The 21,481-nt window shown below is 54.0% G+C and overlaps 8 protein-coding genes across 8 annotated transcripts; 4 read left to right on the forward strand and 4 right to left on the reverse strand.

Moving 5' to 3' along the window:
• The first annotated feature begins 306 nt into the window (after nucleotides 1–306).
• KVR01_006179 (uncharacterized protein) lies at nucleotides 307–2,858 on the forward strand. Its single transcript, XM_044789549.1, has 2 exons — nucleotides 307–1,378; nucleotides 1,478–2,858. The coding sequence occupies exons 1-2, from the start codon at nucleotides 572–574 to the stop codon at nucleotides 2,633–2,635; spliced, it is 1,965 nt and encodes a 654-aa protein (XP_044644982.1). The 5' UTR covers nucleotides 307–571; the 3' UTR covers nucleotides 2,636–2,858.
• Nucleotides 2,859–3,783: 925 nt separating this feature from the next.
• Nucleotides 3,784–4,975, reverse strand: KVR01_006228 (uncharacterized protein; the record flags this gene model as incomplete). The annotated part of the gene is made up of 2 exons (XM_044783322.1): nucleotides 3,784–3,859; nucleotides 3,960–4,975. 2 exons carry the CDS (start codon nucleotides 4,973–4,975, stop codon nucleotides 3,784–3,786), a joined length of 1,092 nt encoding a protein of 363 aa, XP_044645031.1.
• A 658-nt stretch (nucleotides 4,976–5,633) lies between these two features.
• On the forward strand, nucleotides 5,634–7,419 carry KVR01_005800 (uncharacterized protein). The gene has a single exon (XM_044786264.1). It carries the CDS (start codon nucleotides 5,847–5,849, stop codon nucleotides 7,131–7,133), a length of 1,287 nt encoding a protein of 428 aa, XP_044644603.1. The 5' UTR covers nucleotides 5,634–5,846; the 3' UTR covers nucleotides 7,134–7,419.
• A 244-nt stretch (nucleotides 7,420–7,663) lies between these two features.
• On the reverse strand, nucleotides 7,664–8,728 carry KVR01_005977 (uncharacterized protein; the record flags this gene model as incomplete). The annotated part of the gene is made up of 2 exons (XM_044792684.1): nucleotides 8,581–8,728; nucleotides 7,664–8,517 (listed from the first exon to the last, which is right to left on the reverse strand). Exons 1-2 carry the CDS (start codon nucleotides 8,594–8,596, stop codon nucleotides 7,664–7,666), a joined length of 870 nt encoding a protein of 289 aa, XP_044644780.1. The 5' UTR covers nucleotides 8,597–8,728.
• A 627-nt stretch (nucleotides 8,729–9,355) lies between these two features.
• On the reverse strand, nucleotides 9,356–10,747 carry KVR01_005970 (uncharacterized protein; the record flags this gene model as incomplete). The annotated part of the gene is made up of 4 exons (XM_044794061.1): nucleotides 9,356–9,408; nucleotides 9,705–9,732; nucleotides 9,806–10,337; nucleotides 10,413–10,747. 4 exons carry the CDS (start codon nucleotides 10,745–10,747, stop codon nucleotides 9,356–9,358), a joined length of 948 nt encoding a protein of 315 aa, XP_044644773.1.
• A 1,678-nt stretch (nucleotides 10,748–12,425) lies between these two features.
• KVR01_006026 (uncharacterized protein) lies at nucleotides 12,426–14,326 on the forward strand (the record flags this gene model as incomplete). Its single annotated transcript, XM_044787033.1, has 4 exons — nucleotides 12,426–12,625; nucleotides 12,685–13,332; nucleotides 13,516–14,026; nucleotides 14,096–14,326. The coding sequence occupies 4 exons, from the start codon at nucleotides 12,426–12,428 to the stop codon at nucleotides 14,324–14,326; spliced, it is 1,590 nt and encodes a 529-aa protein (XP_044644829.1).
• Nucleotides 14,327–14,614: 288 nt separating this feature from the next.
• Nucleotides 14,615–15,025, reverse strand: KVR01_006271 (uncharacterized protein; the record flags this gene model as incomplete). Its single annotated transcript, XM_044785259.1, has 1 exon — nucleotides 14,615–15,025. The coding sequence occupies one exon, from the start codon at nucleotides 15,023–15,025 to the stop codon at nucleotides 14,615–14,617; it is 411 nt and encodes a 136-aa protein (XP_044645074.1).
• A 2,569-nt stretch (nucleotides 15,026–17,594) lies between these two features.
• Nucleotides 17,595–19,566, forward strand: KVR01_005844 (uncharacterized protein). Its single transcript, XM_044789171.1, has 5 exons — nucleotides 17,595–18,020; nucleotides 18,073–18,205; nucleotides 18,268–18,341; nucleotides 18,403–18,762; nucleotides 18,827–19,566. Exons 1-5 carry the CDS (start codon nucleotides 17,937–17,939, stop codon nucleotides 19,403–19,405), a joined length of 1,230 nt encoding a protein of 409 aa, XP_044644647.1. The 5' UTR covers nucleotides 17,595–17,936; the 3' UTR covers nucleotides 19,406–19,566.
• Nucleotides 19,567–21,481: the final 1,915 nt, after the last annotated feature.

Consider the following 21,481-nt stretch of genomic DNA (forward strand, 5'->3'; position numbering starts at 1 on the left):
GAAGAGGCAAGCTGTTTATCCATGAACATGGTTGGCTAGCTAATGACTGTCCTTTATGACTGCTCATTAGTAAATGGTTACGTTCCTATTCCATATGTATACGAGGTCATGCACGGTGCCTTCATACAAAGGTACTGGTTAGGTACCTCTGCCGTTTTCCTACCTAGGTAACGTAAGATATTTAATTCCTTCTGATAACTCAGATGCCCGAGTGGCTTGCTTACCTAGGTATCTGATCCTATGGGAATCGCCCCCGCAAATAAACTATCCGGCACCCTCTCAAGGCGGCTGGCTCATATTTTGCCCGGGAAAGAGCAGATTAAAAGGAGAAAGCTTATTTCAAAAGGCTTGTTGTCTTACTAGTGCATTGGAGTCTCGGGTCTTACGGTTGGGTTGATTCATTACGCGAATGTTGTAGCTGGAGAGCCACGCACCGCATACCCGTGGGTTTCGGTTCTGCTTACTGAACACCGGGGCCAACCGGAAAGTCTCACCCCCCGTGTACCGTACCAGTCATACCTTGTCATTGAGAGTGGAGCCTTATGTGCCATATCAATCAATTCTTGCGGAGATGTTGCTCAAGTTTTCTCCGGAGTGTTTTGCTTCGCGGAGAGCTCGACAGGACGAGGACAAGGACAGCTCTGGCGACCCACGGATAAACATGTCCTTTGAACCACCAGGTCAGGGGCCGAACGGAGCCGACGACGGTACCAGCGAGGAAGAGCGGACCGCATCTGGCACAGGGCGTACACGTTACCCCCCGTCTCCCTCTGCGCGTGCCTGTGCTACAACCACACCGACCGAGCGGGTACAGCTGCGTTCTGCTTGTGATGCATGTCATCAGTCCAAGATCAAGTGTCCGGGGGGGCATCCATGCTTCCCCTGCCAGAGTTCCAGGAATCGTTGCAACTATAGCCCGGGAAACCGACTTGGTCGACCAAAAGGTAGCAAGAACAAGCGCACGTTGATGCGGGAGGGCCTGGGAGACGGCAACCTGAAGAGACAACGAGGCCATTCTCAGACAGGCAGCTCGGCCCACGGGTACGATGCTGCCATAAACCCAGGACGGAACAATGAGGCTTCCCTGCAGTGGGCAAACCGTGGTCATCACCAACAACAGCAGCAGCAGCAGCAGCAACTCGACCAACAACTGCTGCCGGCGGCTGCGATGTATCAGATGGACTTCGAGGTTGAATTTGACCAGGGCTTCCACGCCGCGGCGGCAGCCGGTGACATGGATGATGAAGATCATGCAAGAGACAACCACTCAGACATACTGAGAATGCTTGATCCGGATCTCGTGGTAACCTCGACGGGAGGAGATGCCTCAAGCCTGAGCCATGCAGTGCAAAATACAACACTGGCGCCACAAATTAGTGTAAGCATGTCGTCCCAAGCTTTCAACCAAGCCGACTAAAAGTCTTTGCCTTCTCGGCATCGTCCGCCAATTCTCACTGACCCCACTCCCGTCCCTCAGATCCCGCCAGCTGCTTCATTATCACTCGGTCAGCAGCCCGGGTCGGCTGGTGCTGGACAAACTGGCGCATTCCACAACAGTTCACTTCCGGAATCACCCCGGCACCCTGGCAGGCCCAAGACCGGCTTCAGTCTCGGCAGTGAAAATGGCTCCGTCAGTCCATCCAACATGGGATTCGCCGACCCGCTGTCGTCGAGCCCCTACAGCGTCAACGCCGTTTTCTCTGCTGCTGGCAGTCTCGGCACTCGCACGTCTGACGGTTCGGGAACAGGACCTCGCTCCATGGCTGACACCTGGTCGACGTCGTCGCTCGTCTCCGCGCCCTCGGTGCAACCACGCTCATGTGGAGACTGCACGTGTCTCCCGCGCCTGGTCAAGCTCGTCTATCAGCTCGAGGGCCTGCGCTACTCGGACCAGTCCTACCCTGTCCGTCAGTGTCATCAGGCACGTCGGCCAGACAAGAGCGTGTCCTCCATCAACTTGATCCTCCGTGGGGTGCAGCTGGCTGAGGCTCCCTGGAGGGGCCTGATGCACTGCCCAAATGTGAGCACCAGCACAAGCAGCATCCGGCAGGGCCAGGGCGCGGGGCAGCAGGGGATCGACGATAACCACAATCAGGCGCTGCTCCTGTTCGCCACGAGCATCCGCATCCTCCTGTGTTCGGTCCAGGCTTTCAATAGCAGCAGCACCACCACTGCTGCAACGCTCAACCACGATTCCACCATCTCAGCCCTCGCCACCGATGACGACCCTGCCACCACCGCTGACACTGTCAGAGGCGGCGGGAACAGGAGCCCCACCCATGTCGACGATGCCGATATCCCCGTCTCCGTAGGCGGCGTGGAGCTCTCTGGCGAGGCCAGGGCCGAGATCATAGGCGCCTCGGTGCGGCGGTCCCTACGCGTCATCACCGCCGCGCTGGTCCACCTGTGGGAGCATACCGGGCGGCCGTCGAATAAGCCTCACTCTCAGACGGCATTCCCGTTCCCGACCTTGGGCGTTGGTGGCAATAGTAATGGAGTTGGTACAAACGGCAGCATGAGTTTGAGTGCATCTAATACGCACGCACTGACGACTGCGACTGGGGGGGAGAGGAGTGAGAATGTTTCATCGCTTCTGAATACCTTGCAGTTCGCGATGGATGCTCTGGGGGAATAGTGAAGGTGCGGCTTGTTGAAGGTCAGACGATGTATGAGATCAATGACGGTGTTAACCTTACGAGATTCTTTCAGGGATGCAGTACTGAGATCACAACAGACGATGCGAGATCGTAACTTTATGACAGATCTTCAAGATATTGGGGTGGGGGTTGAGAGACGTCACCGCCATACCTAGGCCCCCACAGCCAAATAGACGATAATGAAACAAACGATAAAATGCTGCTGCTCCGTGCCTTTCATTCGATTTCCAAAGTATAAGTATTCCTCTTCATTAATTTGAAGCCGCTTGAGACCTCGGATTTGTCGGGATTACCGCAGCTTGCGCGTACTCGAGACACAAAATGAACTGGCCATGACGATGTTGCAAGGAGAATTTTTCGTGCCCTAAAATGCCGAAGAGTGTGTCACCAATCGGATATTTGACGTTTGTCTCCTCTTACCCTTGCATTGTATGCCCTATGACTCTGATACGACCGTACTTGTCATCTCGTGGCCTACTAAGCTTTCGCATTTCTCCGACGGACGACCCCATGTCCTGCAGACGTGGCTCGGCCGAGCTCACACAGGGAATTCTCTGCACCTGTCGGACTGTTCCGGGTTCAATTCGGACACAAGTTCCTTGGAGTTTTAACCATGGCCGTTGTGAAACAACATTCCGAACGGGGTTTGCAAAGCCTTGGGAACCCTGCAAGAATACGACGTGTCAAACAGCTGTCTACTTGATTTCTTTCAGTAGGAATGAGCACAAGTATACGGGGATAGTCATTTGTGAGACAATGATTTTAGGTGGCAGAAATAAGTAATCAAGCCCTATTGCCAGTTGTTTGGCGCCTCAAACACAGACTAGCTTGACGTCGACTATGTGAGAAATGAGAAATCCGACGGACCCGAATCGTAGCTTGAGGACCTCGGACATTGCACGAACTTATGTGGTTTCACTTCTATTCCGTATACGTCCACGAACTTATATAACCTATGTCAGATATGGGTAGAGCATATTTCGATTTCAATTCTTGATGACAAGTAAAAGCAGTACTTCATTTAATTTTTCCGAACTTTGGATTCTGAGGTAAACATGTCTCAAGAGCCGACTCGAATGGGTTTCTTTTAAACATTGTATCAACCAGGCCTGCCCATGATGCTTGCCTAGCCGAGAAGAATCGAAATTTCTGCTCCTATCACGACCACGTATGCCGACCAGAAGCCGACGGCAAGCACACGTCTAGAAGTGGAAACCAGTCGTGTCAACAGCACGCACCCAACCGCCAAGCACAACGTCAAGAAGGGAGACAGGGACCTCCAGAAGATTCCCCGTCACGTACAGTATGTTCGAATCCTTGGAGGTCCGGCCGAACTGGGCGGCCGTGGGTCCGGGGAACGTGAGGTTGTCACTGGTGCCGACCCCAGTCACAATGACCGAGGTGCCATTCTCGGGGCTCACGGCCCACACGTTGTTCAGACCCGTGGACCAGATGGTGTCTGCACCGTTGGGGCCGAAGTCAAAATCATCCCAAAGGGTTTCGACGATGGAGACAGTCTCGGGGACAGCATCCCGGGGCACTGGGTAGCCGTCCTCGTCGATCTTCAAGCGATACACGCCGCCCGTGTCTTGGTTGACCCAGTAGAGCTGGTCGCCACGGATCTTGATGCCATTGATGCCGACGTCCGGCCCATGGGCGTACGTGGTGTTCATCTCGGCGTAGTTTGTCATGACCACCTCGTGCTCGCCCGTGACGGTGTCGAGTCTCCATATCTGGCCCGGGGCAGGCGTCCAGTCGACCTGCTGGTAGCGGCCGCGCAGCACGTACTGGTCCGAGATGAGCACCTTGGAACGGTCCCAGGGCAGCGCGGCCACGCTCTGGAGCAGGGCGGCCTCGGGGAACCAGGCGATCAGGCGCGCCGAGGGCGAATCGCCCCCGGCGGTGAAGTCGAGCTCCATGGCGCAGAAGGTGCGGTCGACCTGGCTCGACTGGGCGTCGGGCGAGTAGAAGCGAGAGCCAACCACAACGTACTTGTCAGGGGTGGTCTCGCCGATGCCAATCAGGCGGTCCACCCACTCGTCAAAGTTGTAAGCCAACTCCACCTCGGGATTCTCGGCCCAGGGCTCCTTGACGTGCCAGACCGTGCCGTTCGGCGTCGACGTGGTCAGCAGCAGGTTGCCATTCGGCCGGACGGAGATGTTCTCAACCCATGTTCCGTTGGGCCAATGGTGAAGCAGGCGGCTGGGAAGGGGTACCGTCCCACTATCGTCGGCGGTGGTATTGCGCGGCAGAATGAGGGATAAGGCCGGCGTGTAAGCCAAAAAGCCGAGAGCGGCCGATAGGACCAATGAGCGCATTGTGCACGGAGTTAATGCAGGTGATATGTGATGTTACTGATAGTCTCGGCCGAAAGGTACTATGAGGTGCTCGTGCAGATTGGGCAGGCTCATGGTTGTACCGAGAGAGTGGAAGCTTTCAAGTTCATGCATGTTCATGTCGAATATATATAATTAAGGTTATGTCTATCACACTGGATTCATCCAAGCTGGACGGATCAGGCAGCCTTTGGCAGCTGGATTCGAAGACCATCGGGGATGATTAAACTGGCCGATTCCTAAAGTTTTGAAATCAGCTTACCGCTGAAGACTATGCAACGAGCCCGATTACTCAGGGCAAAGGATAAAATATGGGTCCACGGCTCATCGGAACATATCTTGACGTAGTTACATGCGTGGCTAACTGTCTGGAACCTATTAGCCCTACTAATCACCCTGGGGCACCCATTTTCTCTGTGATTACGTGTGACAACCTTGGAACATAAAGGATTCACCTAGTGATGTCTCTATATTCTTCTACTTTTTTCCCTCTTAAAAGATGGAAAAAAACTTGCCGATATACTCGCCGAATACTAAGTCTACTTCGGTGTGTTCTGGACTCTTTCAACTTTTGTTCTGATATCCATCTTAGTTACCTTTCTGACACCTCGGGCAAAAGCCGAAAGATAGTTCTGCCAGGCTCTGACCGTGAGAAGTACTTTACCCGACCGATATTTTGAAGCCCGCAAACCTCGCATGGCTCGAAAAAAAAATAACAATGTTTTTGAACAACCAAGAAGCACTTGTATCATATAGATACCCTCAAATTAAGTGAGACTGTGATCCTGATTCCAACTCGTCCATTGGCAACTGCTGCTGTGCTCTGTCTCTTTTTTTCAGTCCGGAGCTCAATATGGAATCTCCAACTTCAACCAATATGTCTGGTTTAACAACGAAGGAGATGTGGCAAGTCATCAAAAGATACTTCGGAGAAGGTCATGTCCCCGGGTCTGCTCCCATTCGCTACAACATGCATATGTGCGAGATGTCGCCAGCCAGGTCTCCAAACGACGAGGCCAGCAAGCGGTACGGCATAGAGATCAGCGAGGATGCGATGCCCCTGTATTCCATCCTCGGAGACACATGCCCACCGCCATGCACATGCTTCGACATGGCCGGCGTGGTCGAGCACATCGACGCATGGCTCGAGACCGCGCCTGAGACCTTCGAGGACGACTACGCCATCACCAGTGGCAAAAACGACACCTCTATCGACGAGGCCGGCCTGTACATCATGCGCGACACACTCAGCTGGTGGGTCCACTGGGGAGGCTCCCTGAGCCCCAAGGACTACTGGAAGCAGATCTACGTGGCCTTCGCGGCCATCCCGGACGACGTGCAGCTGAGCCCCCGCGACTTTCTGGATGGCACCTACCGCTTCCTGGGCCATAGCTGGGCCGACTGCCGCGAGGGCCTGCTCGGGGAAGGCCTCGCGCCCGACGAGGTCGAGTTCGTCGAGATGTGCCTGTGGCGCCAGATGCTCACGCAGTACTTTGAAAAGGTCATCCCCACTCTCTACCCGCTGCTGAGGGCCAAAACGACACTGATGACGCAGTACCGCGTCCTGACTGGCAACACGCTTGGCTGCGCGGCGCTGATGCTCGCAGCCGAGGGGGCAGGCGGCGTGGGACGCGACGTCGGAGTGACCGACAGGGCCTTGGAGGCTGCGGCTATCGCACAGTGCATGAGCATGGACATGGCCAAGGAGGCGCTGGGCATCCTGAAGGGCGAGAAGACTGAGACCGTGGCCGGCGACCGCGCCCAGCTCAAGAGGGAACTCCGGTGGGTTTACGTCCGCTGCATGCAGTACCTCGAGGAGGGGCCAAACGCGCACATCCTGCGCCGCTTTGCCTCGGCCGGTCTGCACTACGTCCCCATGATGGACAGGTATCTGGAGCGGGTGCGTGGCAATGTGCGCTTCCCGATCACGGGGGCCAAGGCCCGCATCCTCGAGCGCTTCATCAACCGGTCGGCGCTTGCGCCCGGGTCGGAATGGCTGAATGCGGATGGGCTTGCGATGAGTGGTGTGCGTGTGAATGGCACTGGGAAAAGCAATGGCCACCAAGCTCATCACCAGGTTGCCTCATCTGAGACGAACGGATTCACTCGACAGTCGAAGGTTGAAACAGTCGTGGGTTAGCTCCTGTGTTTGGTGTCGTCTATTGATCTTCCGTTTACCACTGCACCCTATGAAGGTGTCGTGTATGGCTTCGGACTTATACGGCATAGAAATGAAACCAGCCAGTTAGATACTTTGTAATTCTTATAGATGAAGCCGCCTGCATCGCCTGAGCAAATCGACGGGTGAACTGGCTTTGAAACCATTCTGGCCGACGGTTTAGATACCTAGGTATCGGATTAAATGTACGGGGTGCGATCCCAACGAAGCTTCCACGACACCTATTACATTACCCGATCAGGAATTCCATCGATATTATTCTTTATTACTAGTGCATCTACAGCGAGCTGCACTCGTTTTCTCATTTGTTGGCTCACTAGAGTCTGATATGATCAAGTTCCAGTTCATGCATGTGCTTTTAGCATCCGCAAAAGACATCATCTGCTGCAAGCAATATTCAATAAGTTCCTTGTCCATAATATTCGATTCCTTGGAATTTCAAAGAGCGAATGCATCTCAATCTGGCAGTAACCTTTAGCTATAAGTGGAGCTCAAAACAAAACCCGCCTGGCTTTTTGAATCCCCTTCACATCCCAAATCCTTGGCGCTGTCCGCTCCATCATCAACCTCCACTCATCCTCATCCCCCTGGCCGCCAAATCTCATCATCTCTGCAAATTCCCAGTACTCAGGGAAGAAGCCGGCCGACTCGAAGTCCACCAATCCTACTATCCATACTTGGCCCCTATTACTGTCCTCCTCACCCTCCTTGACAAGGATGTTCCCAGGGTGAATGTCTCCGTGCGTAAATACTGACGTCTCCGACCTTGGCAGCATATCCTTCACATCATGGCCATCCGGGTATGACAGTCCATTATATTCGACATAGCGCTCCCATATACGTGTACGTAGGGCCTCGTCATCGAGAAGAGGAGGTGGCTGATCATATAAATCCCCTAGGAGCGGATGAACTATATGCGAAGTCCCATCGGGTGCACAGTAAAGCAACTGCACCTGCTCTTCGCCGGGATTTCCGATATTCGTTGTCTTCTCAGGTCGCGGGATCTGCCTCAGCCTCTCTATCAAACCCCACGTTTCTTGGCAGATTTGCTTTTTATCGTCCTCACTCAGTCTTGGCCAGACCGATTCAAGACTCTTGCCAGGGATGTACTCCATATATAGCATACCAGTACTGATGACACCAGTGGCATCACGATTATAGATGGCATGGTAGACAGTCGGAACTGGAATATCGGCGGTGTGAGCTTGTATGAGCTTGATTGCGGCCTCTTCACTTGGCCATACGGAAGATCCCTGCTTGAGGACTACGTCCTCCTCAATCTGGGTGACGTTGTTGCGCCCGAACTGACTGCTTATAACCCTTGGGTATCCGCTGGTTTCCGTGTCTGCCCGGGCGATAAGATCAGTAAAAATTGCCGACTTCGGATATGGGGTTGGAGATGGCTTGCCTGACTTCGAACTCATTTTGGGTTTGCAGAACGAGTCGCAATGTTCAAAGTTCGCGTGAGAAATACTGTCGCTCTCACATTTGACTGCGCATGATTCTTTGGGTGGATAGGGAAGCGGAGATGGAGGTTGTAGTCAATTGGTAGCTCTGTAGTAATATCGAGTATGTGAGTGGTAAGACGAAATTTCAACTCGTAATCCGGGCTAAAATTCACCTGTTCCCCTTAGGCTGGTAGGCGCGCTTACGCCATAAATGGAGATGATGGAATCCGTCGAACCACCGCCCAGAGCAGAACTAAAAAGGATCCCAAAGAGCCCTGGAGGATCCCCACTCAGAATATTGTCCAAGTTCGTACAGAACCCTTGGGAAGGAATTCGGGATTGTTACCGGCGTAAAGCGGGCGGAATGCCAGAACCTTTAAGGACCGATCAATGAATAAGTACTTAATTAGGCTGCATTGGACCAAAATAAAGCTTGAGGCGGCCCATGACACCGGTGTCCGTTCTCTACGTCGTTAAGTAACATTTGCTTCAAAACAACTAATGAAAGTTCTTACAACCTGATATCTAGGAGGCAAAAATACTGTGTGTTTCACAAATTGAATGGTATATTGAGTGCTTTGCATAGTACCTAGTGTAACACGCTGGGAGCGTAAGATCCCATTTGTATCATTACTCGTAGCAATCATGAGTGCTCTCAGTCCTCCTTTTTTGGCCAACTGGGTCACCACCCAACACTGCGACAATGTGCAGCTGAGCTTGAAGTCTGCTCTGTAGTTAAATAGTCTGTAGTTGTAGCATCGAGTCGCACCTGTATGTCATATCCATAGCTGAAGACCAACATCAGCACTCCACTGCTCTGGAGTCTGTGCGACCATGTGACGGTATTTCAGATGACAATCCAGGCCGCAGGTTTGATTTGTCAAATGTGTCTGTCCCTTGGTCCGCGACAACCCTTGTCTCAATACACGGTTTCGTACAAATCGCAGATCTGTCTCTAATCAGACGTTGCTGTCCCATGCATTGGACTTCGGTTTCGTTAATCGTCGCAGCCCCATCCAAGGGGTATTGATGGGACTCTTTCCCTTGTAGAGGAAAACGTCGTAAAGCATGGCCCCGAATAAACACCCTGGGAAAGGTGCTACCATGGGAATCTGCCGGTAGTCAGCACAAGATCATGCCCACTTGAGAGAATCAGTGAGAGGAAATATCTTGCACGACACGTACCCAGAAGTAGTAGCCACCGGCTGACCAGACGTCACTGCCGTAGCCTAGGATGAAAGACACGAGCCTGGGCCCAAAGTCCCTCGCCAGGTTGATGGCATAGCCTGTCTGCCAACCAAAGCAGGCGCCAATGCCAAAGATGAGGAAGAAGAGGCAGAGGGGAATCAAGTCCCCAGCACCAGCGTCAACGAAGGCAAAGATGTTGAACATGAGTATAGCGCTGGCCACAAACTCGCTCACGAACATTTGACCTCTTGTCATGAAAGGGGCCGGGTATGTGCAAAAGACACCAGCGCTCGAGGTGTTGCCGCCAACTGTACGCACGCCCGGACCGCCCTCGAAGTTGTCTATAGCCAGCCTGTAGTTGAAATATACTATGAATGCCCCGGCCATGGCACCAAGAAGCTGCGCCATGAAGTAGATGGGGAATTTGTGGAAGGGAAATCCGCGGAAGACACAGTTGGACAGTGTGACGGCCGGGTTGAGGTGACCTCCGCTCTTCTTTGCGACGTATACTCCGATCATGACGGCCAACCTGTTAAAATATGATTAGGGAGATGCCATCCAAAGGTCAATGCAAAGACAAAGACAAGACACAAGTTGCACTTACCCCCAGCCCCAGGAGATGCTCTGATAATCGCCTCTTGTTTGACCACTAAGAATGACTTGTGCGACGACACCATCGCCAAACAAGATCATGACCATTGTGCCAAAGAACTCTGCGAAAGGGTCCTGTAGATGCCGCCTAATCTTGACCCATTGCAATTCCGGCTCGTGGTGGACGTACTCGACAGGTGTTTCTGGTGGAGTAAGATGTTCCTTGTGCTCCACCATCTGGCCGTTCGAGCTCAGGCTGGCCTTGAAGCGCAAGTCTGGACTCTTGTCAAAGACTGGCATAATATCATCCTTGACTTCCACAATCTCGGTATCTGTCTGTGTGGACATTGTTGCTGATGATAGTGTCCTTGGGAGGAATTATACCTAGTAAGGCATGAATATTAAACTATAGAATAAAGTGTAACGGAGCGGGCTTCTCATTTTAAGAAAGAAACCGAAACATCCAGGACTAGCCAGTGGCGGCGACCAACTGCCGTGTATATAATGGCCAGGGAATACGACCGTGTCCTCCCCGTCATCCCCTAACCTCGACTAAAGACGGAAACAGAGGACCTGGTACAACGCTGCCCTGAACTTTGGTACGAGCATGGGACCAAGGATGTCGTTCATTACTGTAGAGGGTTTCAAGTTCTAGAAGCCGGCTCCATGCCCTTCCGCAGCGACGGTAGGCTCGTCCTACGTAGCATGCCGCCAGGTAGGATTGTTGGCCAAGGGAAGGAGGGGGCACAACAAGGACGTTGACATCAGGCCACGGCACTCAGCTCGGTTGGCAGGTGCCACCATGTCAATGCGTCACTTAGACCGAGTCTACGAGGGAGACGAGCCATCTAATCCCAACTCTATCATCATGAGAAAGCGCTACGATGCGCCCGTCCCATCTATCAATGCCCTACCCGACAGAACCGTCGATGCTTAGGCCAGGTCCGATCCACGACCGTCGCGACAAGAGGATCTGGGAATGACTTCGCACCTGAGCGGTCCTCCAACTTACGTCCGGATTCTGCGGAACAGCTTGCAACCTCGGCTGCGCCCCAAGACAGCTGGGCACCAAGACGCTACCAAGCTACCAAGTGATGGGATGGCAGTGCAAGTCTGGTTTGGTTCGTCCACCTCGGTATCCCTATTCGTAGGTCGTATTTCGGCGGCCGACGAAGGAATGAGGGGGAGGTAGGTAGCAAGAACCAACTGCTCGGGGAAACGGCGGTGTTAAACAGCTCGAAGTTATGCAATGATCATGTAACATTGCCGCGTCGGCTGAGGCTACCGATTGAAGAAGGTTCACCCAGATTCACCCATTGGGTGGCGAGGCTATAGTGCTACTCGAAGTATAAGAATCCCAAGAGCCGAAGCTAGTGAACACCAACAGTCTGACATGATGGTCAGGGGAGGGGAGGGGTTGGGACATGGATAGGTGAGCTGAAGCAACTACCATCCTGTATGGCCTCGCCAGGTCACATGAGTGCTCGAGATCGGGATTCGGAGAGGCTCAGTGGTTGGAAGGCTGGGATGGCCTCGCCATGGCCACCCCTCTTTCTTATCACGAACCACGCTACGGAGTATTGCCGTCTGCGATCTAGTACGACTAGGCCGATTCCCACATGGTTCCCCAGAATCATCCTTGACAATACGACGTACCCCATGGGGCACGCGAACCAGGGGCCATTGAGTTTGGCATCGCGCTCCAATCTTGGCTCAGTCACACTTTGCCCTCCCTTGGCCCCGATTTCAAACGCCAATAGGGCGGGGGAGCGCGCGGAGTTTCTTTCACTTGGCTCCAGGGCTGGCCGCCAGACATACCCGCTATATGCGTGCACTTATTCCAAGGAACCGTGGCCGGTTCGCAGCACGCTGCTCACTTGCATCCAGAGTCGGATGCTCCCCACCATTTCCCAATCGCCAACCATTTTCAAAGCCCGCCGTGACTTACGTAGGTCCTTCGACAAGTGCACCTTGTAACCAGAATTTCACAACTGCGCAACGGATCCGCAAACACACCCGAGGCATCATGAATGGGACAAACGGTACAAACGGCGGGACGAACGGAACCAATGGGAGTACGAACGGTACAAATGGGAGCGCCGCCCAGGTCTTTGTCGGGGCCATAGACCAAGGCACGACAAGCTCTCGGTTTCTGATCTTCAACGAACGTGGCGAGGTTGTAGTGACCCACCAGATTGAGTTCACTCAGATCTACCCTGAGCCTGGGTGAGTCATGACTCTGCACCTGTCACCCCTTAGAATGGCTTTCACTCACAGACGTGCAGATGGCATGAGCACGACCCTCAGGAGATAGTCACTTCTGTAGAGGAGTGCATCGATGCTGCTGTGAAGTCCTTCGTGGATCTTGGCCACTCAGCTTCAGACATCAAGGCTGTCGGCATCACCAACCAGCGTGAGACGACTGTGGTCTGGGACAAACAGACCGGCGAGCCTCTGCACAACGCAATAGTATGGACGGACACCCGCGCCGCCGAGTTGGTGAGGGAGCTGAAGCGACGCCCCGGCGCCGATGAGATCACCCAGCTGTGCGGGCTGCCGCTGTCGACGTACCCATCAGTGGCCAAGCTCCTCTGGATGCTGGAGAACGTGCCCAAGGTCAAGGAGGCCTACGACGCCGGCAACCTCGCCTTCGGCACCGTGGACACCTGGCTCATCTTCAAGCTCAACGGAGGGACGGAGAAGAACCTGCTCGTCACTGATGCATCGAACGCCTCGCGGACCATGTTCATGAACCTCGAGACGCTCGAGTATGACGAGAAACTGCTTAGCTTCTTCCGCTTGGACCGTGAGAAGATCCGCCTCCCGGAGATCGTGCGCTCATCCGATGCATCTGCATATGGCACACTCACGTCGACCTCACTCAAGGGATTGCCAATCACAGGAAATCTAGGCGATCAGTCCGCGGCGCTGGTGTAAGCATTATCCGCACCCGCCCTTTGATCCGCACAACCTACTTCGCATCTCTCCAGGGCTGAGCTTCCCGTCCGCATGATCTCAAACTGAGGCTGTCGCTGACCAACCCCACCCCCTCCCGCACGTTTCTTGTCTCTACACCCGCTTGTTGGTTGATGGGCAGCTGACCTCCAGTCTCGTAGTGGGCAGAAGGGGTTCACACCGGGCCTTGCCAAAAACACGTACGGCACCGGCTGTTTCCTCCTGTACAACGTGGGGCCCAAGCCCGTCCTCTCCACCCATGGTCTTCTAACCACAGTTGCCTTCGACTTCGGTCCGGACTCGCGCATGTACGCGCTTGAGGGCAGTATTGCCGTTGCAGGCTCCAGCGTCAAATTCCTCGTTGACAACCTCAAGTTCGTGGACACGAGTAAGAAGATCTCCGAGCTGGCCGAGACCGTCCCCGACAATGGCGGCTGCACCTTCGTCACCGCGTTCAGCGGACTGTATGCGCCATACTGGTACGATGATGCGCGTGGGACACTGTTCGGCATCACTTCCTACACGAACCAGGGCCACATCGCCCGCGCGACCCTCGAGGCAACCTGCTTCCAGACCAAGGCGATCTTGGAAGCCATGGAGAAGGACAGTGGTCATGCCTTGACAGAGTTGGCCGTCGACGGAGGCATGTGTGATTCTGACATTACGATGCAGGTCAGTTGAAATGGGATACAGGTCTACCTGTGCGGAACAAAAAGACTGACTGACGCCTTGTAGACCCAGGCAGATCTCATCGGCATCCCTGTCAACAGGCCAGCCATGCGCGAGACAACGGCCTTGGGGGCCGCCATCGCCGCCGGACTTGCAGTCGGGGTTTGGAAGAGCTTCGACGACCTTGCTGCGGTGAACACCGAGGGCAAAACAACCTTCGAGCCCAAAAAGGAGAAGCAGGAAAGCCAGAAGATGTTCGCCCGGTGGCAAAAGGCCGTGGAGATGAGCAAAGGGTGGTTGTGAACTGAAACTCCTGTCCCGCGATGTTTCACGATTCGGTCCGACTCTTCCCAATGTCTGGGTGGCTTTCCTTTCTTCCTATGTCAATATTCTCTTTCATATCTCCTCAAGCTAAAGTAACAAGGGTATTCGAATAATTGAGCCAGGTTTGGCCAGAAACGTGTCATATTATCGGTTATGGGCCGGAGAGTACGCTACACAGTCAGTTGTGGTAGAATCACACACCATTTTGTGGCGAGAGAGATACTTATCCAGATTCCAATCGATGAATTTTTAGGCCCGCTCCGGTGATCATGTGAAACGATACACAACGTCCTCGAAACTGCCCTCAGGAAACACATAAAGCCACCTCAAATGCTCGCCGTCGCCACAGAAAACGCCGTGCTCAGCATCTCCCGGAATCCAGATCAACATGCCATCACGTACGCGATGTCTCTTTCCATCGACCTCCACCTCCCCCCTGCCGGATAAGATGTAGTACATCTCGGCCTGCTTGTGTCTGTGCAGGGCGAGGAAGCCGTTGGCCGGGCACTCCGCGATGCCGGCGCTCAGGGATGAGCTTGCAGTGGTCGGTGCAGACAGGAGCGTGTGCCATGTTGCGTTTCCCCTGTCTGGCTCTGCGAACGAAGACGGTGGTTGTCTCAGTGCCTCTTTTTCCAGGAAGACGGGCTGTTTAGACTGGTGATCTGGCCGAATGCTCATTGTGACATGCGTCCATTCTTCGACTTTCCAAATCAGTTGAAGGAGAAAACAAAACACTTTTTTCTTCACGTTTTCAACTACGGAGGACAGTCTCCGTGCCTGGAGGGATTCAGCTATTTCGATACAGAAGTCGATGTCATTATGACTGCTAGTTCTTTCATAACCCCTCACTCCACGGCCCCTCTAAATACAATTTCTTGATTTACTGGTGAGGTGCATCTGCATCCCTGTTCACGCCATGTCGAGGGCTAGGCTACAATTGACGGCTCTGGCTGCACGAGGTCTAAGTACTTAAGTATGCACCATCGTGATAAGATTCTACACGCCACTAGCAGCAAATATGGCACCAAGGCGTTCCGCTTGACTGTGTTGTAACGTTGGCCCTCGGCCGAGTGCCGTGCCATCTTATCTGACGAGAGTTTCGTCGATGCCGTCTTATAGGAAGCAGCCAGTGACACGATTAAACCACGCAATGGCGTTTTTGGATCAATCATTTTATGACATCAGCTTTAGAGTGACACCAGGGGCTGGTCTTGGGAGTCCCATTCACCGTCACCACGTGAGTTTCGTGATCTCGAGACCCGAAGTTTTACATGTATGGGGATTAAAAACGAAACCACCTAGCTTCATAACTTGCATTCAACTTACTTCAAACTTTCTAGGATTATGAGAGCCTCCGACAACAAGCGAAGCGCTTGTTACCGTACCAGCCATTGTGTAGCATTGTGCAGCTGTCTGATAAGCACTTGGGAATCTTCCACACAAAGGCATGATCACGTCATACGAAATCGGCAGTGACCATATCCGTGAGCACAGCTTCAAGTGACCCTCTCATGCCATCAAGAGAAAATTGTCTCTGCATATTTGTAACACAAACTCGTGTTAACTGTTAGTGGGAGACCACCATGATGTGCTTCAGACCGAGCGTGCTCTGGATAAGCTTCGAAGCCATGGCCAAAGTGGTTGCACATGCGGCCGCAACAATATATTCGGTGAGACACATGAACAAATCTTAAGAGCGAGATGGCCTGCACTTGACCGCTGTCGAGTGTTGGCTCAAGTGACCGAGCAAAATGAAGGCGATTTCTCCTGCTGGGTCTTGTAATTTCTCGTTCCGGTTAGGTAGCAAGACATCTGCTCTTACATTATATGAGAGGCGAAATGCTTAGGCTAATAAGCATTGGGCGGTCGACTGTCGGAGTTCATGTTAGATGCGACGAGGAGAGCTCCGGATGTCTCCCAAAAGGAGGCGTCGCAGGCTCGTTGCATTTCCGTCCTTGATCTGCGATCCACGAAAGAGAAGCCAATTCGGCTCATAAGGGGCTTATTTCCCTAGAACCACTCCACTCGTAACTCTATTCTCAGCGCAGGCGGTCGACAGGTTGCTCCTCGTATGTGCCAGAGAGCTCCACGTGCGCGTAAAAGGGTTCAGGAGAAGGTGCTGTTCCCAGATGCACCGGTGTGTGATCAGCTTGACGTCGATGGTTGTTGGCAAAATACACTTTTACACGGGGTTCTGAATTCTCAGGGGATGCGGAGTTGACTTGTCAGAGGATGTAGGTCACGTAGGCAGTGTATCCATCGCACGCGTTCTGAGTTTACCCCGTATGTCCTCTACGTGTAGGCTAGGAGCCCACTTTCTCAGGGGTTAGCCCGGGCCCAACCGCCCGCCCTTGGCGAGTGCCGGACAATCGAGTCAGTGGGCTGGACCGAATTGTGGGTATCCTGGGCAGGCTTTGAGCGGTACTGGCGGACACTCACCCTTGGTGTCCTCCCGCAAAAGCATCAAGGGGAAAAGGACGTTTTCGACAAGGCGCATTGCTAGCCAATGCAAAAGTACGCTTGGTCTCCAAATTTGTCACTAGGCCCCTTGGACAGCCAGGGGCAGCCAGGCCTGCCAGGGCTGCTATTCCCGGTGTACGGTCAACCCGGCCGGACGGGCCAAGTCGAAGGATTCCACAATACTGGCACGGGACGCGTGACGGAGTCTCACGGCAGCACGCTTGCCCGTCTGCGTGTCACGACGATGCACACGCCCTCGCCAAGGGGTAACTAAGTTCTGGGCACGGTCTGCTAGTCTGTCATCTCACCTGGGTGTTCAGAGCAGAAATATTCGATCAGGGGGAGGGGGGCAAGGGCAGCGCGAATTCCATGTTGACAGAGGGAAAAAAAGGTACAAGGCGGGCCGTACCGACACAGGTGAAGCTCAAAATAAACCTGACCCATTGCCAAACAGGATGGATACCAGAGATTCGCCCACGTTTCCAGCATCCGGGGCAGCTGGGGCAGCAACAGAATAGTGTAGAAGGGCTTGCATCGGTTTCGAAAGGCAAGGAAGGCCTCGAACATTGCAGAAGGCCTGTACAAATTGCGAATGACACGCAAGACTGGAGTCATCCGGGTCCATTACCCCAGAATTACCCCAATATTACCCCAGAGAAACCGGCCCAAACGGCTATAACGTAATTGCAACTGCGCCGCCGTCCCAAGCCGGGAGCCCTTTGGAGAAGCTCGCCGTGTCACATGAATTGACCCCAGTCTCGAATGCTTGAACTCATTCCGTCACGTTGCCAGAACCTGCAACACACTGGCCAAAGACGAGGCTCATTTACGTAAATCTTCGTCGATTATGCACTCGATCTGGTTCTCGCGTGCTTCAGCGCTGATGCTGCCCCGGACGTCCATTGCCGCACGCTGATGAAACCGGGCTCGACATCACGATCTCCTCAACGCCAATGCCGCCAACAGCCACGATATATAAGATGGCCGCGCCGGGTGCCTCTGTCAGCGGCCCAGACGCCACACACTGCAGATCACGATAACTTCACTTTCATCCAGTACAACACACAGCACGCATCTTCCCTCATACTAGTAGCTTCTCAGATATCACCCCCAGCAAGTAGCCCATAACATGACCGTCGTTCAAGCTCCCAGCATCGACAACATGATCCCCATCCACTCCAAGGGGCGGTACTTCTTCAAGGGAGACCAGAGGGTGAGTAATTGCTCATGCCGACCTCATTTTCTGTGGCTAACTCAGCTGTTAGTTCCTCATCAAGGGCGTCGTCTACCGCTTGCATGGCGAAGGCCCCATTGACCCCCTTGTCGATGACCGCTTGAGCGACCTCCAGAGAGATATCACCCTGTTCAAGGAATTGGGCCTCAACACTCTTTTCATCTGTGAGTGACCTCGGAGCCCCGGTATCTGTTAACCACGGGACATCCTCTAACACAGGTACCAGATCACATTGATCCCTCAAGGAACCACAATGCTGCCATGCGGCTCCTGGCAGAAGCCGGCATATACGTCCTCATCGTGAGTCTCCAACGTGCACAGAGTGTGCATTTATGAGCAATAGGCTAACCACAGACGGCAGAGCCTCCCCACATCGGCATGCACAGGTGACAACTTTGGCAGCACCACGACATTCCGCCCTTACAACTCGGAGCTGCTAGCCGACTGTTTCGCCACAATAGACTGCATGGCACAATACGCCAACACTCTCGGCATACTCGTGGCCAATGGCGCAATGAGCACAATCTATTCAACTTCCCTCGCGCCCATGATCAAGACGGTAATTAGGGACGTCAAGAAGTACATGGCCACAGCGAACGAGGTCGCCGGACAGCGACAACTGCCCGTTGGGTACAGCGCATCAACAGGCAGGCTGATCCTGAGGACGACCTTTGACTACTTCACGGCTGGGAAGGAAGACGAGACGGTGGACTTTTTCTGCGTATGTCATCTCCCCCGCAGCCCCAGACGTCACAGGGTATTGCTTGGCTAACATGCAGCTTCAGTATGCAAACTTCAACTGGTGCGGCCAGTCCACCCTGCACATCTCAGGCTACAAGCAGGAGCTCAAGACCTTCGACGACGCACACATCCCCGTCTTCTTCTCGCAGTACGGCTGCAACCTGGGCGCGTGCGGCAAGCGCATCTTCCAGGAGACATCCGCCATCTATTCGTCAGCCATGACGCGTGTGTTCTCCGGCGGCGTCGCGTACGAGTTCTATGACTCGCCAGACATCAGGTCGGGTCTCTGGGGCTACGGGCTGGTGAGGCAGGAGGACGCGGTGGTGGGCAGGGGCCTGACCCAGCTCCCTGACTTCGAGAGCCTGAGGAAGAGGCTTGAGAACTGCCAGGACGCGAGCATCGTGGAGGAGGAGATGGAGGAGGGGAACTTCAAGCCGTCGTCAGGGGACATCCCACCCCTGTCGGCTCACTGGAAGGCGGGTCATCCCTTGCCATACAGCATGGCCAACTGGAACGAGGTAAGACAGAGTCTCGAGGGAAAGGCGTGGATGGAGGTTGGAGTTGAGGAGCTGACCACGAAGGATTTCCAGTTGAGCCACCAGCCAAAGTTTATCAGGGCATAGGATTGTTTGGATTCTTGTTTTTGTTTTGGGCATGGGAAAGTTTGATTATCATTAATATTGAAAGCACAAGGCATTGCGGGTGGGGTTTAAGGAGTTTAAAACTGTTTCGGGCTATTTACCAGTAGTAACATCTTACACAACAGCATTCTTGCCATGACAAATTCTGGACAGTTTCCTGACGGTGAAATGAAGGGACTAGAAGGCCGGCCGACTTCCTACGTCCTGCCGAGTCGGCAGGTCGGCTCAGCTTACACAATCTCGGCTCTCCTTGCCGGGCCCGGCTATCTTCCTCTCATTTGTCACCGCTCTTCAGCCAGGATCTGCGACCCAAGTTACGTACGATTTCCGTGATCATAGAGTCTCTCTTTGTTTTGAAGAAGTCCTTTTTCTCTTGGCTAAGAATGATGGGCTGACTGGCCACAGAAGAGCAACCACTCGCAAAAATATTCGTCCCCTACCCTGCAACAACAGGCCAAGACGCGCGGGCAACGGCCATCATCCGGTTGATCCGTAGAGCATATTCCCGCCCAAGCTTCTGCCCCGAGCTGGGCAGCCGGCGTGCCAAGCCGGCGACCGCAGAGTCCTGCTCCACCGGCTGGATATCAAGTCATCCGACACTGCTTGGTATGCTGGGATGATATGTGGGCCACCCATGGCTGCTCACCTCGAAGTGGGCAAGCGCGGCAACTTCAAGGTAACGGGTCCTCCAGGTAGAAGTCATTGTCGCCGATTTATTCCTTGGAAGAACGGGAAGGAATTACAGGAGCAGAAGGTCAACTTATACCAGGAACCGTTCGCCCGCCAGGATAGGATCAGCACCTCACCCACGTGGCTGTGATGGGCTACGCGAAGTCGAGTCCAGCAGTTGAAGGATTGTTGGCCCAGTCCAGCCAGCACAGTATGCCTGTGTGTAGTCAGACGGCGCCCGCCATTGCCAGGGCCCTTGAGCTCGCACGAGCCTGGAGAAGAAGGTGAGCACGGTTGGGGGGGAGGGATTCTCGGAGAAAGGCCGACAGCAGGAGTCCGTTTGCAGATGCAGATACAGTAATATGCATAATCTAGTAGGGATATTCCGCATCAGGGAAACCGCCAGTGCTCAGGCGCACCGGTCTCATGGTGTGCTGAGCAGCCCCAACGAGAATGCGAGAATGCGAAACCGAGAGACTGCGAGACTGCAGGACACTGATGACAACACTCTTGGCCTTGGGTCCTGTGAGGGCGATGGTAACGTCGAAGTCAGGTCACTTTCCACGCGTGCCAGCGTGCCAGCGTGCCAAACAGGCCCGTCTACGTCTGTCTCGAGCCGGTTCGCCAGTCCCCATCATCAGGCCCGAGATGCTCCACTGATCAGCTCAGACCAGACCGCGTCAATGACTAAAGCAAAATTGCTGTTCCGGTACAAATACGCATGTGAAGGGAAAATCCATCGACGTGACTGATTGATCAACAGGGGCGGCTGCTACTGGTCGCGTTGGGATGTCTACCTGTAGACCCATGAATACCTAGGTACCCACGACAGGGACCTAACCGGCCCTCTGGGCCCATCGTGTGGTCCATCCATTGCAAAAGCGCCACCGAGTGACCGAGGCCAGTGACCCGGCTGCTCGGCAGGCTGGCACGGAGAGAGGAAGAGCCATGCATACGGCCTGACACCACACACAGGGAGAGAGGAATAAGGCCGGCGAGAAATGCTTGTACAGCCTTGGTTTTCTAGCCAACAGCCGGCCAAGAAGGACAAGATGATGATCGATATGAGCCGGCTTGACAAAAAGGGTATACCGGCGCAGAACAAGCACCTCAACCGCCGTGAACCGAAGGCAGGCAGGACGGCAGGACGGATGGCCGGAATTTACGGGAGGATTGCCCAGACCGGGATAAGCCCTGCGAGACCCTGCAGACTGGGCAACGAGCGGGCAGAGGCGGCAAAAGTGGGCACATGATATTGTATTTCAGAACCAACATGCCAACATCTACACAGTAGTAAGTAGTACTGTGGAAGTTGAAGTTGTGGCAGACCAAAACTCTGATCTTGGGGGCCCTGGAGGGGACCTGGAGGGGCCCTTTGAGTGCCCAATC

This window comes from Diaporthe batatas, assembly GCF_019321695.1.
Source record: "Diaporthe batatas strain CRI 302-4 chromosome Unknown Contig00006, whole genome shotgun sequence".
In the NCBI taxonomy this organism is placed as follows: domain Eukaryota; kingdom Fungi; phylum Ascomycota; class Sordariomycetes; order Diaporthales; family Diaporthaceae; genus Diaporthe; species Diaporthe batatas.